This window comes from Dipodomys spectabilis, unplaced genomic scaffold (genome assembly GCF_019054845.1).
Source record: "Dipodomys spectabilis isolate Male_0828 unplaced genomic scaffold, ASM1905484v1 ptg000018l, whole genome shotgun sequence".
NCBI classification, from domain to species: domain Eukaryota; kingdom Metazoa; phylum Chordata; class Mammalia; order Rodentia; family Heteromyidae; genus Dipodomys; species Dipodomys spectabilis.
This window is the reverse complement of record NW_024870695.1, coordinates 15115427-15134554: the sequence shown is the minus strand read 5'-3', so window position 1 is coordinate 15134554 and position 19128 is coordinate 15115427. Positions and strand designations below refer to the sequence as shown.

Below are 19128 nucleotides of genomic sequence, written 5' to 3'. Positions count from 1 at the left end.
AGTTTGGGGACTTTTCTGTTTGGGCTGGCTTTGAACCATGATGCTCACATTTCAGCCTCCTGAGTAGCTAGGATTGTAGGCATGAGCCTGGCTTAATTTATTGTTTTTTGTTTTTTGTTTTTTTTTGGTCGTAGAACTTGAACTCTGGGCTTGGGTGCTGTCCTTGTGCTCTTCAGCTCAACGCAAACGCTCTACCACTTGAGCCACAGCGCCATTTCCAGTTTTCTAGTGGTTTATTGGAGATAAGAGTCTCACAGACTTTCCTGCATGGGATGGCTTTGAACTTCGATCCTCAGATCTCAGCCTTCTGAGTAGCTAGGATTACAGGCGTGAGCCACCAGCACTCAGCTTAATTTATTGTTTTTTATATTATTAATTAGGCTTTAGCTCCGAATGCTTCGCTTTAGGGGATAATCCTTTGCCTAAACACAACTTTCTCTATCCTCAATGAAATTAGCATATGATAAAACATACACTGTATAATATGTGGTGATTTGTAACATTAAAAAAATAGTGCATATACTATTCTCCTACCACATATTTCTACATTTTAATATGCTAGTTATATTAAAAAACAGAAGGCTGACTTACACTATTTCAAAATGTGCATGTAATGTTATTATCATACATCTATAAAGTTTTCTGTGGTTTATATTTTCCTGTTTGCTTTAATCCCACTAACAATGCAGCAAAGTAAATAGTATTAAACCCATTCTTCTTCTCTGAAGCTGAAACTAAGCCAAGTCAAGAAACTTGTCCAGGGACCTAATGCTAAGGAATGGTTAAGCTAGGACTTGAATACAAGTGGTCCAGTGCCAAGCCTCATGCTCATCCCATTTCAATATGCGCCACACAGTCTAGTTCTCAATCAGATTCATGACAGTTTAATAATCTCACATTCAAAGAACAACACTGAGTTCACATGCATCCTTCTTTCAAAGCATCACGAAACCATCTCTCACAGTGGAAGAAATTTTAAAATCCTCTAGATATCCTTCTTGTTCAGAAGCTTCAACCTTAGATCTTAGGTTTGGCCTCCCAAAATTTGGGCTGGGGAGAGTCAATGGAGACACATGAGTCCTAGCCAAAGAACTGTTAGATTATTTCTACCAATCTTTAAATAGCCCAAGTAGTTTTCTCTGAAGAAAAGACCACAATCTAAAATGTAAACTTTTAACATACCCTTATTCTGCTTAGAATAGTTTGTCTGCATTATTAGCATAAGGACCCAAACCCTTGAATATAACTTTTTAGTTCTAATCATACCTACATTCTCCTATCTAAAAATGTAAGCAGATTATACAAACTAGGGAGTCAATTTTTATTTGGATATTGAGTCCACTCAGACTCTCTCTGGTGAATTTCATCTGACCAACCAGAAAACCCAACATGGTATTCCAGCCAGTGAAGCATCTAAAGGAGAAGGGGCCTTGGGACCCTAGAGAACCTGTATTACTTGCCTCCAATCCTTTCTGCTGGGACTGAGACCGGCAGGAATTTTGGAAAGTTTTTTTTTTTTTTTTGTCGGTCGTGGGGCTTGAACTCTGGGCCTGGGCGCTGTTCCTCAGCTCTTCAGCTCAAGGCGAGCGCTCTACCACTTGAGCTACAGCGCCACTTCCGGTTTTCTGGTGTTTTATTGGAGATAGGAGTCTCACCGTCTCTCCTGCCTGGGCTGGCTTTGAACCTCGATCCTCAGATCTCAGCCTCCTGAGTAGCTAGGATTACAGGCGTGAGCCACCAGCGCCCGGCTTTGGAAAGTTTTAATGTGCCTACTGTAACAAGAAATGTAGGAAGACACAGGGATGAACTAGAGAGTACAGCAAATTTGGAGAACTAAGGCCAAAGCAATCACTGCCATTACCAGTGCAATCTGGGGCACTACTGGCTCAGTCTTTTCTCCCTGTCATTAGTGATGAACTTCGGCTGTTCCAGGGGGAATACAACTTGCAACTCTCAAGCATTCTCCCCATCCCAGCTCCAGGACTGGGGCTTGAATTTAAAGATTGGCAGTTAGCCCTTAGCTTTTTCATTCAAAGCTGGAACGCTACCACTTGAGCCACATCTCCATGTCTGGCTTTTTGCTGGTTAATTGAAGATTAGAGTCTCACAGACTTTCCTGCGTTAGCTGGCTTCAAACTGTGATCCTTAGCTCTCAGCTTCCTGAGGAGCTAGAATTCCAGGATTACCAGGGCCCAGCTCCAAGTCTTTTTTATACTGATTTAGAATTTACTTTCTCCTTTAGATCTCAAATTGGTCCCTTTCATTAGGAAGCCAAGGGGCGAGGTGGGAAGGTTTTCTCTGGGATGATGGAAAGGTAGGTGAGGAATGAAGCAGGTCCAAAGTCACACATAGGCCTAGCTCAGATTTAGGGTCAGAAGACAAACTCCAGCTCTCTATATGCATGGGTCTGGTCTTCTGTGGACAGCATCTTAAAATAAGAGAAAAGATTTGGGAGCAGCTACAAACTCTCCTCCAGAAAAAGGGGAAAGCAGAAAGGAATCTACTTGCTCCCATCTCCAAAATCCTTTTCTCTTCAATCTCTCTGCAAGCCAAGCCCCCATCTCAAAGCTCCTCTCCTTTGTTTGTCTGGAAACATTCTCTCACCCTCCCCCATAGCCTCTCTCTTAAGGAAGTTACTAACTGGTCTCCCTCTGTCCTGTTTGCTTGGGTCTAAAGAGTACCTGTGAGGATGGAAAGAAACTGGTTCCATGAAGTACTTCAAACTCTGTCTTAGTAGAGGGTGAAGCATACACAGTTCACACTTTCTCAGGGAAGAGAAGGTCGTATGATTCTGGCAATATAGCATACAAAGCAGGAGGGCCCACAATAGAAACAGACATGGACAATAAGGGGGATTGAAAGCCAGAAAGAGACTAAGAGAGACAACTTTGAGGTCCCTTGTTGGAGGGATGAGGGTATTTACCCCTCTCATTCTCAAAGAAACCTGAGAAATGTTGAGAGCCCTTCCTGGAAACCTGTTCCACCTGCTTCCTCTTCTTCTCCCGAGCTCCATTGTTTATGGAGATCCATCCCTGAACTCTTGCCCTCCTGGACTTGCCCTAGCTCAGGCCCCAGGCCTCCGGTCAGGCAGACACCCTGACAGGTTACAAATGAGTGTGGGTGTTGGGTTGCGTCAAGCCCTTGTCTTCTGAGTCCGGAGGAGGAGAAGAATCAATGGACTCTACCTAAGAACTCTTCCAGTTCCATCCAGGGACTGAGAGAGTGAGAAAGGCACTTCCTTTTCCCCTCCCCCCCCCAAACCTAACCCAATAACACAGCGCAGAAAAGGCTGAAGGGCCTCTGCACGGATCTCTCATTTCTCTGAGCAAACTCACTTTATCCTAGAACATTTGTGGGAAATTTGGGCCATCTCTAACTAGTATTAGATTCAGGAGATAGAGGATGATGAAGGAGAGAGGGCAGGAGAGAGAACCAGAGGAATGCAAGATCTCCACTAGCTTCAAATACTTTGGAAAAAGAATACAATTTCCCCTCCTCTTCACTCCCCTGTGAACATCACCTTGCTCTGCTCATTGCTGCTCTCTGGAGAGACATAAGGAGTTATTTAAGTCTGAGTGAGTGAGCCAGCTACAGCTATGGATGGCTAGAGAAAGGATAAATACATCTAGAGAGATGACTTGATGGATAGGTGGAGAACAAATATAAATATGGAGAGAGATGGACGAACAGAGAGATGGATTGAGACAGAGAGAATATAAAGAGAGGCTGAGGGAAAGAAATGGATGGGGGAGCGTTTATGTAGAGAGATGGAGCCAGAAATGGGGCGTTTCTCACCCTCCTCTTCACATTTCTCTAGTCCTGTCTTGCTTCCTTGAAATGCCATTTTCCCACCCCTCACTTAATGAAGGCTTTCTTGGGAGTTTTAGACCTTGCCTCACACCCTGAGGTGTTTTTACACCCCCTCCCTTCACAGCCATCCATTTGGCCCAAGATAATGCACCTCACCCGGCTGTCCTAGCCCATCACCCAAGAGAAAGAAACAGTAAAAACCCAGTTGGGCAAAGTAGGCAACTGGACTTCACCCATCTCTAGGTACTGGGGAGGGGAGGGCATCTTTGAGGGGTGGGAAGCGTGAGGGACAGCTGGGTTGAATTTGTCCAAATCTAATAATCTAGGGGCCTATTGAAGGCATTGGGGGCTGGGAAGGGAGGGAAGTCTTGAATATTCTTCCAACTTTAACCCCCCCCCTCCCTCTGGTCCCTTCTTTCCAAAAGTCTTTGAAGAAAGATGTTTTTGACGCTTCCACGTCACTCTCAGATGGATGGGCTGTGGGTGATTGAAGTGTCTTTGTCATGCTAATGTTTGGGGGGTGATGGATGGGCGCTGGGGCTGCCAAACTCTGGCCCGCTTAGCCCATTGGCCTGGGAGAGATCACATGTGGGTCCCCCCCACCCCCATTCCCTACTCTTTTCCTAGGGGAGCGCTGGGCCCAGGCGTTCTGGCTCAGGCCATGGATGCAAGCCTCAGGGCTGTGACATACTGCCGAAAGGTTGTAGGGCAAGAGGGTGTCTCCCCCAAACGGGCCGACCCTCTTGCGGCCTACGCATGGACTATAATAGGATGAACTCCTTCTTAGACTACCCACTCTGTAATCGGGGATCCAGCGCTTACAGCAGCGCCCATAGCGCCCCGGCCTCTTTCCCCCCCAGCTCGGCTCCAGCCATTGACAGCTACCCAGGAGAAGGTCGCTATGGTGGGGGGCTGCCCAGCCCAGCGCTCCAGCAGACCTCGGGCTATCCCGCCCAGCAGCAGCCTTCAACTCTGGGGGTACCATTTGCCAGCTCTGCACCCTCGGGGTACGCCCCAGCCGCCTGCAGCCCCAGCTACGGGCCTTCTCAGTATTACTCTCTGGGTCCACCAGAAGGTGAAGGAAGCTATTTTCAACCATCCAGCTACGGGGCCCAACTAGGGAGTTTGCCGGACGGCTACGGAGTGAGTGGGCCTGGCCCCGGGCCCTACCCTCCACCGCAGCCCTCCTATGGGACTGAACAGAGCGCGGGCTTTGCACCAGCCTATGCAGATCTCCTCTCAGAGGACAAGGACTCTTCGTGCCCTTCAGACTCCAGCACGCCCACGGCCCGGACCTTCGATTGGATGAAGGTTAAGAGGAACCCACCCAAGACAGGTAGGGCTCAAACGTGGTCCAAGGCAGCTCAGATGCCCGGCACTGAGGTGGCTGAGGCTGGCCTCTTCTCCCTCAGTCCCTCTGATCCTCTGATCGAGGCAGGTAAGTACAGTCTGTGGGTCTCAGATCAGATGAGATGATCCCCCTCCTTTTCCTCATCTTCCCACGCAGTTAAGTGCAGGGTAACCCCCTAAGAGTAGTCCTCCATCCTTATCCCATTTCCTGCTCTGTGTGTCCAGTTTGCGATCAGGACTAAGTGGGGCAGGGGAGGTTGGAAGTGTGGGGATGGCTGCCTCCAATTCTCCCCATGGAGAGCTGAAGTCGGACCGGATGGTAAATGAAGTACAGCCTGGATTGGGGTGGGGTGGGGTGGGGGGTGGGGAGCGGAGAGGAGAAAGAGGTGAAGGAACTGAGCGACCTTTCTCCCTGCCCCACCCCTAGCGAAGGTGTCGGAGCTGGGACTGGGCGCTCCAGGTGGCCTCCGCACCAACTTCACCACCAGGCAACTGACAGAGCTGGAGAAGGAGTTCCATTTCAACAAGTACCTGAGCAGGGCCCGAAGGGTGGAGATCGCCGCCACCTTGGAACTCAATGAAACGCAGGTCAAGATTTGGTTCCAGAACCGACGCATGAAGCAGAAGAAGCGAGAGCGAGAAGGAGGCCGGGGACCCCACGTTCCACCAGGTTGCTGCAAGGAGGCTGTGGGAGAGGCCTCCGACCAGTCAACATGCACCTCCCCCGAAGCCTCGCCCAACTCCATCACCTCCTAAAACCAATCTCCCAAAGAACAGGGGCTCTTCTTGCCACTGGAGCACCCCCATCCAGCTCTCTCCTAGGCTCTCCCCACTTTCACTGACCTGGTGACCCTCTCTTAGGCTAGGGTGCCAGTTCATAGCTGTCCAAGGAAGGGGAGCAGGAGCTGGGAAAACATTTTTTCCCAGGTCTGGGCATGGGGTGGGAGTGGGGGATTGATGGCTGGGGATCCTACAGGACCTGAGAGTTTAGGAGATGTGTCCCAACTTGTCAAAGATGAACGCGAGGGCTCTGCCTTTGATTTTGGCATCCACTGGGGTGGGGGTGGGAGCCAGCCCAACGCCCTGGATTCTTCCTTCTTCCCCTACCAACTTCAGTTCAGTGCCTTTAAGCTTGGAGAACTAGATCGTGCACTCCTACCCGAACTCCTCTTTGTAGGCCTGGGATAGAGAGAAGGCTTTGGATTTGCTTGTGTGTGATGCGTTTGAGTGCAGGTATGTTATCACCAATCCTTAACCCGGTCACCACAGACCTTACAATAGCATCAGCTTGCCTTGTGACAGACCAAAAAGCTCTCCCTTGTAACCTTATGAACCAACGCCTGGTACATTTCGATTGCACTAATGCAGCCTGCAGAGGTTGTTTTCTGAAACCCGGCCCCTCCCACTAGCGACCTCATCACTAAATCACCAAAGTGTTGTGGAACTTGAGACTTCAGAGACTTCTAGAATGAAGCACAAGGACTGCCTTGAGCAAGTCTCAGCCAGGAAGGAGCAGGCACTCTCCCACTGTACCCCCATCCTTATTTATTGCCTCCTGGAGTCCCAGGAACTTCTTTCCCATCTCTGTCCCTACTCCTGGAATCAGTCAGCCCAGGGAAATCCAGGTACCAGGAGAACTCCCCGCAGCGACAAGTGTTTCTTTGAGTGAAGTAGAGTATATGGGAAACTCAGGCCCCAAGCAAGCCAGGTTTGTGTGTGTGTGTGTGTGTGTGTGTGTGTGTGTGTTCGTGTGCGCGCATGTGTGTGTTTTTCTTTCTGTATATCTAACTACCTCAATTCAATAAAAGCTGTTTCCTTCTCTATCTTGCCGCCTCTGCTTCTCCTTCTAGGGGTAGAAAAGGCCTCCTAACACCATGAGACTGTTGGCTGGTTGGGCTGGAAAGAGCTGAGCTTTTTCTCAAGGGGGGGAAGAGAAGAACTTCCTGGGTTTGGGCCTAAGCAGAATTGGAGCTGGGCCATGTAGATGCAACAGTATGATTGCTCACTGGAAGTCTCCTGATCATCAGGGAACCCAGCTGGGAGGGGTAAGCTGGTCTTGAAAGAAGAGCAGGAAGGAAGGGAAAAAGGACAAAAAGAGGGTGTAAGGGGAGGGGCAGGTAAACTCCATTTTTTTTTTCACTTTCCCTTCCTCCCTCCCTTCTTTCCAGAGCTGGGCTTGGTATACAGAGGAGTAAAGCTGGCAAAGGTCGGGCTGCCTGGTGCTCCTTGCCCTCATTCTTGCTCAGAGAAAGCCACAGGATGGATTGTTGCCTAATTCCGGACCCGCACACAGATTGACATCTCCCCTCCTTCCCCAGCACCCTCCCTCCAGCCCGTGCCCTTCCACACAGGGACCTCACTCGTACCTCTGCCTTACCCTGACTCTGGCTGGCTCAGGGCGATTGCCCGGTCTCCCAGGCCTGGATGGCTGGAAGAAGTTGGCAGGGAAGGATGGCTAGGAGAGCGGGACTAGAAACGAGAGATTGTGGCGGTGGTTGGAGAAGACGCACCGGGTAATCAGAGGACTACCAAGTCTGGCACGGGCGGAGGCCGCCGAGGTCCGTTCCCTCTGCTCTAAAGCTGACCTTTTTACCTCTAAGCGCTCCTAGGCTTTCCAAACAAGCCTGCGGCGCACCCAGAGGGTAGCTATTGTCTCTCCGCGGGTCCCACTAGCAAAACTTAGGTCTGCAGAGGTCGGGGATCCGGGCTCGGGTAGCTCTTCCCCGAGGTGCTGAAGCGATGAGGCTCTAGGCTGGGGTGGGGGGCGTCTATTGATTCTGATGCTTGTTGCGGGAAGGGGGAGGAGGGGGGAAAGGAAGCCTGCGGCCTTAGAGCCAGGCAAGCACTCCGGGGGGGATTGTCCTACCTAGATCCCATCTGTTTTAACTTGTGGCCTTTGAAAGGAAGACAGGCAGAGAAAAGGACTACGAACATACGTAAGGACTGCTGAGCATTTGCTTCCTCCGAGGAACCGGTGACGTTATTCCAGAGGCACCGTCATCCATAATTGCACAGCCCAGCTGGAGAGGAAAAATGTCTTGCAAGGGGAAGCCTAGCTTTCCCAGGGGCTACTCTATTGCCCACTGTCTTAAAAAAAAATCTATTAGTTGCTTTTCTGCATTTAATTGAAATTGCCACTAAGCTTGACTTCCCCAAAGGGGTCACCTTGACAGAGAGGACAGAGCAAGTGTCTAAGAAAACAAATTTCTCCTTGCTTGGAGCCATTCAATAGCACCTTCCAACAAAGGTTGGCTCTCTTCCCGCGCCCCCTCCCCCCCCAACCTTTAGACAGGCTAGAAGAGGAAGGAACAGAGTTCAAGGTAAAGCTGGACTTCAAGGATGGCAGAACTAGGTTTCTGACAGAATAACATGACCTAGGTAAGGAATGGTAGAAGGGACAGGAGAAAAAGGAAGTGTGGAGCATTTGATTTTTGGTCATACATGGCAGAAGGAAGCATCAGATTCTCCAGGGAAGGGAGAGGGGCAAATCAATTCTTCATTAACACAGAGGCAAGCACAAAATAACCCACAGTCAATCTGAGCCTCACACACAGGTTTCTTAGATGCGAAGGTGCAGTCTCCTACTGAAGACATTGCTCTCTCCTGCTAGAATGCTATTTCCAGTCAGAGTCCCCACACAGGTCAACAGAAGATACTTATTTGGAGAAAGAAAAACAATCTCATGGTATATTTTTCTTATCCTAAGTAACAAAAGACAGAATGATAATTAAGAACCCATTCTGCTCCAATTGACCCAAATCATGGATGACCACAAGATAAATATATATATATATTTTAAAGTTCCATTTCAAGTCTTCTGGGGAGTAAAATTTGAAAGCCTTCTAAAGATCAGATCTTAAACAATATTTGAAAAGTTAAAATTTTAATCCAGGTGCTGGTGGCTCATGCCTGTAATCCCAGCTACTCCGGAGGCTGAGATCTGAGGATTTCAGAAAATAAGAGTCTTATCTCTAGTTAATTACCCAAAAACTAGAAGCTATGGCTCAAAATGGTAGAGCTGTAGCCTTGGACCAAAAAGCTCAGAGACAGTGCCCAGGCTCTAAGCCTTGAGCCCAGGCTCAAGTCCCATGGACTAATAACAACCAAAAATTTACACACACACACACACACACACACATATATATATATATATATATATACACATTAGGTTGAAAGTTTGTCACCTTTTCTGAGGAGTACTTCCTCTTGGCCCCTGGCTGCCAAAATTGAAGGGCAGTCAAGTCTCTCCTCTCCCAGACTCTTTGCACCATCTGTTTCTCAAACCAAGTGTGAATGTTTCCTCTACTATTTGCCTTTTTTCCCTTAGCATTTGTTCTCTCAATGTGAATCCCTTTGATCTTCTGGATGAGAGAAAAGAAGGGGTCGGGGGAGGAGTAAAACTCCTCCGAAGTTCTTCTTGTAATTCCAGGATTTCTTTGTTATTCCCTGTGCCAATACTTCTGAGTGCCTGGTCAGGAGTCAGGGTGGAGAGGTTGGGTGAGGAGGTTCAGAACTGTGAATAGCTGATTGAGATGAAGGAGAAGAGGCTGGCTCACAAAGGAAGTCCAATAAGGTTGGAGAGATATCTGATATACCTGTGCTCAAGTCAAAGTCCTGCCTGGAGCTAGCCTTGTGGTATCAGGCAAATTGCCTAATTTCTTGTGCCCAGTTGCATTGTTTATTAAATCAGATATGGTTGGCACTTCAGCTCAGGGCTTATATTGGCATTAAATGGGTTAATATTTGTAAAATGTTTGAAACACACCTTACTAAGTATGAGCTAGAATAATATTTTTGCTTCTATTTTATTTGATATACTTATGTTTATTATCTCTATAGAATAATAATTATTAGGGCTCAGAAACGGCTTAGTGACAGAGTTCTTGCCTTGCATGCGTGAAGCCCTGGGTTCAATTCCTCAGTACTACATAAACAGAAAAAGCTGGAAGTGGTGCTGTGTCTCAAGTGGTAGAGTGCTACCTTGAGCAAAAGAAGCTCAGGGACAGTGCCCAGGCCCTGAGTTCAAGCCCCAGGACTGGCAAATAATAATAACAATGATTATTAATAAAAGATATATACTCACTTCTCTTTTTATAGTCTCTGAGGGTATCTTGAATATGTCACAATTCACATTCATGACTTGTTTGATCTCTTGTCAGTGCATGAGGCTACTAGTGGAAAGAGTTTTCTTCTTGGCAACTGAGGACACCCAAGTCTTCTGGCAGACACCTCCTCCTTCCTCTGCTCTCCACCTGCCCCCCTGTACAATAGAAGAGCTATATTGACCTCTTACATTCTTTCTCTGCCTTCTGCATTATGAGAAGATGGACATGAAGTCTGCAAGGCAGGCCCTTCAAGTTCTTGATTTAGAGTAGCCAAGGGCAAAGGTTCTGAACTACAACTTAGTTTTCTGTGTGGTCCCTCTTTTCTTTTAGCTTATGATGCTGGCTATAGTGAATGCAGAGTTGAGAGTTCAGTAGAGATTTTTCTATTTCATATATTCACAAGACATTTTTTTCCTACTACTTCCTTACACTGGGCTCCATTGTTGGCATTGGTATGATAGAAGCAGAAGACATCTTGGAGCTTCTGTTTCCCTACCCCCACCCCCCCACTGTAGCAGCAAGTTTCCTTGGCATTGTAACTATAGGACTTGCTGCCAGGGAATAAAATAATTATGAATGAAATGCTTCAGGGGCATCCCACTGGTATTGGGTATTGGTTTATAGTAAAGACACAAGGGGGGGTGTTCTTGATAGGGCAGTCTCCTGGCACAAATTTGGGAACACATTCTCATTGTCGTCCATGAAATTGGCGCCCCTGCAGTTGTACTAGACATTTTCCTGGCTTCAAGGATTTTTTTTGCACGACTTTGCATGACTCAACCATGGTGTCCCAGATGCTTCAGCGTTCACTGTTTCCCTGTTCTCAATGTGCTTAATATAATGTGTGTATACTAGATGGGACAGGAATTGGAGAGACAAAAATATTCAATGTAAGCAGCTGCAGACTTTTGTTCAAAGGTTGACATCCTGGCTCTCCCATGGGTCATTCTCTTCACTGGAAAAGAAATAGAGTCCAGAGGGGAATTTTTTATTTTTGTAGAAAAACAGGAGTCTTGAGTTTACCAAGGGCCCCCTTTGTGTCCTTGGATAATTCACCTAACCTGAGACTAACTTTCTAGAACTGAACATAAATTGAAGAACCCCACAACGGCTTGACTCATTTTTTCTTCTGAGGATGGAAGATGTAGGTAAGAAAGAAGGGCAGCTTTGTGGGAGGTACAAGGTAGAAAATAGGGGAGGGGGAAACAGCCTGTTGGAATGTATTTTATTGGACTAGTGAGAACTAATTAAAATGACTCTGAATTTCCTCCAAGTTCTCATGATCATTGGCCTGGATCCAAATTATTTGTGTTCCTGTAGGCTTTTCTTCTTTTTTGGAGGAGGGCGGTGGGAACCCCACAAAGCATGCTCCCTCTGCTTCTTAGAGGCTCAGTGCTTCCTTCAGTTTACTCTGGTCTGACAGTTCCATTTCAACCCCCACCTTGGAGATGAGGCAGCTCAATATTTACTCAGTCAGGAGGTTTGCCCAGAAGCCTTACCTCCCCAGCCTGCTCAGCTGCCTTGGCTGTGTCACCCCACCCCCTTCCCTTCCCGGTTCATGGAGAGTTCAGCCCTGAAATGGCTTGCAGCCCCTCACTCACCAGCCCTGGTGGAGCCGCCTGTCCAGTGGATTGCTGAGGCCAGAAGGGCAGGGGATGGGGGCCATGGTCCTGGGGTCATGCCCCAGTGTCTCCACTCTTGCTGGACCAGCAGCCTGGGCCTCCTGGAGGACGAATGAGTCCATAAATGATTGCCTTTGGGGGGGAAGAGGTGCATGGAGATGGGCTGAAATGGAACTACTGGGTGAGGGGATGTGTTCTGCAAGCTATTAGTATTATGAGCCATGATATCTGGAAAAGAGACTTGGTGAACTTGTAACCATTTGGAATGTTTCCCAAGACACTAGAAGAGCTGATAGAATAAAGGAATGACACTTGCATATTCGTAGTCATATAGGAAAACCAATTTCACATGGTCCAGTGTTCTAGAATGTGAGTTCCATGGAGGAAAGATTTTTGTTGTTGTTGTTTTCAGTGCTAGGGATCTCTGGATTTTGGGGGATGCCAAACAAGACCAAGACCTACATCTCAGCCTAGATCTTGGCTTTTATTTATTTCATTGAGACAGGGCCTTGCTATATAGTCCAGGCTCAAATTTGCAATCTTCCTGCTTCACCTTCTCAGGCGCTGGGATTGCAGATGTGGGTAGCCACTGAAATGGGTGAAGGAGGGATTTTTTTTTTTTTGGTCTGCTTGGTTTACCATTTACTGTTAATGCCTAGAACAATAGTTGGCACGTAGTAGATGATCAGTATCTGCTAAATAAATGAATATCAAACAAAATTCTTCTGTCTTACAGATACACAGAAAAAATGGTGATCAGAAATAATATTTGCTTTGAGTCTGATTGATCCAATAGCATTATCATAATCAATGTTATTTAATATGAAGGCAAAAAATGTAGGGTTCGAAATCAGGCAAATTGGGCTGGAAATGTGGTTTAGTGGTAGGGTGCTTGCCTCACATGCATGAAGTCCTGGGTTCAATCCCTCAGTACCACATAAACTGAAAAAGCTGGAAGTGGTGCTGTGGCTCTAATGGTAGAGTGCTAGCCTTGAGCAAAAGAAGCTCAGGGACAGTGCCCAGTCCCTGAGTTCAAGTCCCAGGACTGGCAAAAAAAGAAAGAAAGTAAGAAAGAAAGAAAGAAAGTAAGTAAGTGAGGCAGATTTTGGAAGCATTTTCTTTATTGCTACCTTGTGTGTTAAAGGTGCTTATTTTAGTCAAATAACAGAGCACCGCCTTTATGGCTTCAAAACATTTTCTCTCTTGCTCTCTTCTTGTGTGTGTATATTGGAGCTTGAACTCAGAGTCTCCTTCCCTTAGCTTTCTACTCAAGGCTGGCACTTTATCACTTGAACCACACCTCCACTTTTGGCATTTTGCTGGTTAATTTTTGGCAAAGCTCACCAATTTCTTATTTTAGAGCAGGCTGAAGTCTCTCCAGGAGCTGTTGCTTTTTGAGATGAGGAGTCTAAAGACGAAAAATTTGAACATCATGCTGGGGAAAAGAGTTCAGGGACGTCTATTGCTGGAAAGATAGGCTGCTAGATCACAGGAAGCGCTATTTCACTCTTCCCGCTGGCCCTTCCTTTCCTTCATGGCCCCTTGTTATTCCTACTTATACTCTTTTCCTAGATCTACAAGTTTGCTTGGCAAGCAGAGAGCATCCCAGGGTGGTTGATGGTGATTAGAGAGGACCCAGTCCAGCACCACCCTTCTGAGAAGGCAAAGAGAGCATCCTCCACCCAGCCCGCTGGAGCCCCTATTTACCACATTCACATTCAGTCTTTTGGGTGCTTTGGAAATGGAGAATTGCTAAACAGGACCTTGAAAGGGTCTAGTGCTTGCAGGATCCCACCCACAGTGAACATTTCAAAAACTCCCTGAAATCCACACCTTGACCCAAGCAACACATAGACCGCCCACCATTTGCAGACCGATCTGCAAACAAGCAGATCTCTTGTGTGGCCAATCTCCAAACAAACAAACCTGGTGCACAGCAGCTTTCCGATCTGACTTCCACACAGCCAGAGGAAGAGGGCTAGGGAACCGCTACTGTTGTTTGTGAACAGGGTTCCTTTCTCTTCTGCATTTTGGAGTTGATATTTTGACTTAATGTGGAGCAAAATGAACTTTCAGAGAAGTAGGAGTGGAAAACAAAAGAATTCTCAAAGATAAGCAAACAAAGGAATTATTGCTAAACATCTTTCAACCTAATCTACCTATAGAAGAGTCCCAAAGTGGAAGTGAAAGGGAAATTGGGAAGGTGGCTATATATATTCAGTGGTATAATGCTGAGCACTCAGAAGAAAAGCAAAACTTAAGACAAAGGAATGCGACCAGCAATTATGATTGGTCTTTTTCATTTTCCTCATAAAGATCTAGATAGCTACTTTTCACCCCCAAGTTTTTTATGTGAGTATTTTGGACTTATACATTAGCAATATTTAACAGACTCCCCCTGCCTTGAATAGCAAAAAGAAGAGCTTGGCTATTTATCTTCTCATTGAATAATAAGTAAGAAATATACAAATGTAAAAAGAAACATAGCATCCACTCAATAGAGTTTAATATCAAGTCTAACTTTTTGGATCCTTTAACATCTTACCTTATACCAAAAAAAGATGAGAATTTGCAATGTGTATTAAGCAAATCTTTGAGTCTTCCAAAATCACATTGTTAAAAAAAATCCATTTTGCTATGGAAAATTTGTGTCTTTGCAATTACTGTCTTTGAATGAGAAGGGTTTGTTTGTAACAGAGGTGTTTAAACTTCAGCTCCCCTCTGTATAAATCCCTGAATGGATTTTCGGTTTGAACTCGATTTATTAGCTATCATAAACTCTTCTTGAGTATGTTCTCAGCATTGGCAGATGCTCAATGGTTCCTAATACCAGAGTCTTCTTTTAAAAACCAAGAAAATATCTTGTTCTCTCTTTTTTTCCATCCCAACCCCTCCCAGAACCTTTACATTTAATTGTCAGTATTAGTTTTGGTGACAACTGCAAATGTTTGCTCAGTGGCTGAGAAATAACTCAGATTTTTTGTGTCAGATCACATAGAAGCCCTCATCCCACTTTCAAAACTTAGATGGGTCTTGCAGTTACTGAGGATCTAATTTAGCAGCCCTAGCTCTTTCCCTATCCAATTCAAGCCTGGAATGAGGAACCCTTTCTGAACCTGAGCGCCCCCCCCCCCCCCCCCCCCCCCCCCCCCCGGCCCCGCTGCCGCGCAGCCTCATGAGCTTGAAGACCTCCCTTCTCCACTGGTAATGGAGTGAAGGGAGAAAAAAAGTCTCACAGGTCGCTGGTGTGTGTGTGTGTGTGTGTGTGTGTGTGTGTGTGTGTGTATAGCAGCTCTTTCTACATTAGAGTGTGCTTGGAAAGAAAGGACATGCTCCTACACACACACACACACACACACACACACACACACACACACACACTCATTTTGCCCCTGAAATCTTCATAGAGAAGTTTGTTGTTACAGAAAGAGGAGTAAGAAGAAAGGCAAATTACTTGCAATTCTGCTTCTAGTATTAGGGAAAAATGGATTCTCCTGACCTTTGGCAGGTGTGGAGAGAAATTCTTGTCCTAGGAGATGCTGATCATCCTCACCTTTGGGTATCATGCTGGTATAGCTGCCTCTCATCCAAACTCCCCATCTGTTCCCTCGCCCTTTCTCCACATATCTAATACACTGAGATGGCCTTAGAGAGTGTGTGTGTGTGTGTGTGTGTGTGTGTGAATCCAAACCAAAAGAACAACTAAAAGGTTGGACCCTCACTCCATCTTTGCTGAAGCACCCTGGACTCAGACACCTACAATAAAACTTAGTTTGTTTCCTACACAGTACCCCACCAAACATTCGAAGACAGTTGTCTTGTGGGTCCCTTAGGATTCCCACAGACACATGTAGACCATGAGAATGACCAGGACCAGTTCCTTCACTGGGTTTCCCCATGCTGCTCTCCAAAGTGTGATCAGATTTGTTGAAAATAGAAGGGGAGAGCCAGGCGCTGGTGGCTCACTCCAGTAATCCTAGCTACTTAGGAGGCTGAGATCTGAGGATTGCGGTTCAAAGCCAGCCTGGGCAGGAAAGTCCTTGGGACTCTTTATCTCCAATAAACCACCAGAAAACCAAAATTGTCCCTATGGCTCAAGTGGTAGAGCACTAACCTTGAACTGAAGAGCCCAGGAACAGCTCTCAGACTCTAGAACTCTGCTTCAAGCCCCAGGACTGACAAAAAAAAGATGTAGGTACTGTCTATTGGCAGAGGCAAACTAGGCTGGGCAGGGAAGGACTAACAGGCATGCTGAGAGAAAAGGGAGGAAATTCTCTTTCTCTTGTAAATTCAGTCCATCTACTTGACCTCTGGGGCCTCTGCAGTTAGTGATACCTTCCTTAATCCCTACAAATCCCCAAACTCAGGAGTAGAGCTGGTGTATCAGTAGTCAATTGTAGGAAGCAAACATTTGCTGAGCAGTCTGTGTCATTTGTAGGAAGGGAAGGGAAAAGGTGTGCTGGTGGAGAGAAGCAATGTAGACAGGTGACCAGAGAGGCCCTGTTATCTCAAGGGAAGGAAGTGCAGGGGACCTATCCAGGGCAACTATTTCAGTTCCAATCATCTATCACGGCTGGCCAAGTAATTTGACTTTTTCCAAGATGCTTTACCCTAACCTCTCTCCTGGGTGGCAGCCCGGATTCTTTTTGTTATCATTGTTGCTGTTATTGACATTTATATAGCACTTTGCTATTAGCCCTTATTTCTCATCACATCTCTGGAAGGTTGGTGTGATCATTATTCTCACTCTGAGCCTGAGGCTCAGAGGCTGAGAGAGAATAAGTAATGTACCCAAGATCCCATATCTGAAACGCAACATATCATTTTCTTTTTGTGCCTCTGGTCCTCAAGTATTTATATAAATCCACATATATGGAATATACCATATGTTTAGGATGATGGCCTTTCTTCCCTTCACTTCCTCCCTACTGTTCCCGCATCCCTAGCTATGGGAACCTCAGGTATGGTTCAAGTTCTTAAGATACTGCTTCTGCCACGGAAAAGAGAGATCAAGCAGATTATCCAAGTAGACAGGATCGTTAAGTGCAGTCTAGGAATATCCTTTTCTATAATGCATCCAGAATTCCTGGAAATAGAGTCTAAGTCACATCATTGGCTGGGTTATAGATTTTTGTGAAAATCTCTAATGGTCTAGGGTTTGGCTAAGATATGAATTTTGTCTTAGGAATCTTGTTCTTAGTCTTGTGTAACTTTGGGAAGATACAGACACTCCAAACATGACTAACTTTGACTTTAAAGGGCTCATGCTTGTTTGCATATTACAGCAAGTCAGAAAAAGGGGATTAATAAAGTAAGTTTGAGGGAGCCAAGGGGGCAGTTCAGTTGTATATTGTTTGCCTAGCATGTGTGAAGCCCTGGGTCTGATCTCTAGCACCTCAGATAAAAATAAAGCAAAATTGGGAAGGATGCCTCTTTACAAATTCTGATGAGCATGGAGATGCTATGCCTTCCTAGGTAACAGAAGCATGAGACAGGGGTTATATAGGAACCGGGACTTGCTGGGCGCTGGGGGGCTCATGCCTGCCTATCTACTCAGGAGGCTGAGGATAGTGGTTCAAAGTCAGCCTCGGCAGGAAAGTTCATGAAATGCTTATCTCCAATTAACCATCAAAAAGCCAAAGTGGAACTGTGACTCAAGTGGTAGAGCACCAGCCTTGTGTGGAAAATAGGAGAGGCCCTGAGTCCAAGCCATAATACAGGTATGCATATGCACGCACACACATGCACACGTGCACGCGCGAAAACACACACACACACACACACGCAAAGAACTGGGGTGTTCAACCCCAGTATTAGAGCCCACAGTGCTATTCAGCTGCCTTCTGCTCTTAAGTCAGCCTTCTTCGACATCCCTTTTCTCTTCCCTCACCTTGCTGGAGAACCCTGTCTTGGTAGACATACAGAGCTTTGAAGACTGGGGAAAAAGCAAATCAAAGGTCTTAATCTCCAACTCCTTCCACTTTCCAGTCTCCCATTATCAGTCTACAGAGCCAGGCACGAGGCAGATGGAAGGCAGAGACCCGGGGGCCACACAGCTTCCTAGTGTTTCTGACAGCAGACTTACCATGCTGGGGAATCTGGGATGGGAAAGGAAAGGCAGGGAGAGGAAGGATGTACAGGCATATCAGGGGCAGGGGCACTAGATCACCTAGGTCTGGCATCTGCTCTCCTGCTTTATGCAAATGTTGTTTTAGCCCCAAAGAAACTACAGTCTGGGCCCTGCTTGCTGTTTATTTAAAGATATACAGACTTTGCAATCTGTCTAGAGAGCTCCAAAGGGGCTTCTGATAAGGGCATCTCTTCAGACCCCCGCAACAGGGTAGTAAATCCAGAACATGCAGAAACATCAAAAAAAGCCCTTTCCTTGATCCGATGTTGTAAAGAATTTGCAGTCTGCAGATAAGGAGATTGCTAGAAAGTGTGTCTGGATGAGAGCCTCAGAGAAGACCCATTTATTTTCTTCTTCCCTTCCCTTCTGCTTCTCTAGATGGCTAGGCATGGCTAGGCAGGAGAAGGAATGAGCCACTGGTTGGGAGGCCACGCCTTCCACACCCTGTTTTATATAGTGTCACCTCTCCTCATCCATTGCTCCCAATGAGCCATTCTGAGGGGTCTTGTCTTTCCTTATCAGTCTTGAACTCCAAGGCACAGAAACTCAGGGGCTGCCAAGGTAAAAGGCTATCACAGAGCAAATACCTGAAAGAGGGGGACATATTTGAGAAAAAACAGATAACATTTTCAGCATAGTTAGAGATCTTAGCCCTTATCCAGATTCGGTATCCACCTGAGCTCTTGCTAGCTTTCAGAAGAGGTGTCAAACAGATTAAATAGTTTATAAAGAAGGCAGAAGCCAGGCATCTTACCAGTCCTTTTTTTTTTTTTTTCTCTTCAAATGTTGCAGCCAGCTGGGAGATCGTTGTGCTGAAATAATCGGTCTTGGTAATTTTCCCAAGCTAAGAGTCTCCAAGTGTGCCATAATTGACTTCCTTTGCAGATAGTCACTGGACCAAGGGGAATATCAGTTTGTGTTCCAAATCAGCAAAACTCATTAGACCACAGTGCAAGTATTAAAGGAAGAAGGTAGAATTTTTATTTATTTTGTATTTTTATTTATTTAATTTTATATTGCTTAATGTTTTTTGGACAATGTCTTGCTGGTTAGTTCAGGCTGGCCCCAAATGCACAATCCTCTTGTCTCAGTCTCCTGAAAACCCTTCCAC

General features: G+C 46.2%; 1 protein-coding gene across 1 annotated transcript; it reads left to right on the top strand.

The window, feature by feature from the left end:
• The first annotated feature begins 4566 nt into the window (after nt 1-4566).
• On the top strand, nt 4567-5916 carry Hoxb1 (homeobox B1). Its single transcript, XM_042674009.1, has 2 exons — nt 4567-5146; nt 5588-5916. The coding sequence occupies exons 1-2, from the start codon at nt 4567-4569 to the stop codon at nt 5914-5916; spliced, it is 909 nt and encodes a 302-aa protein (XP_042529943.1).
• The last annotated feature ends 13212 nt before the right edge of the window (nt 5917-19128 follow it).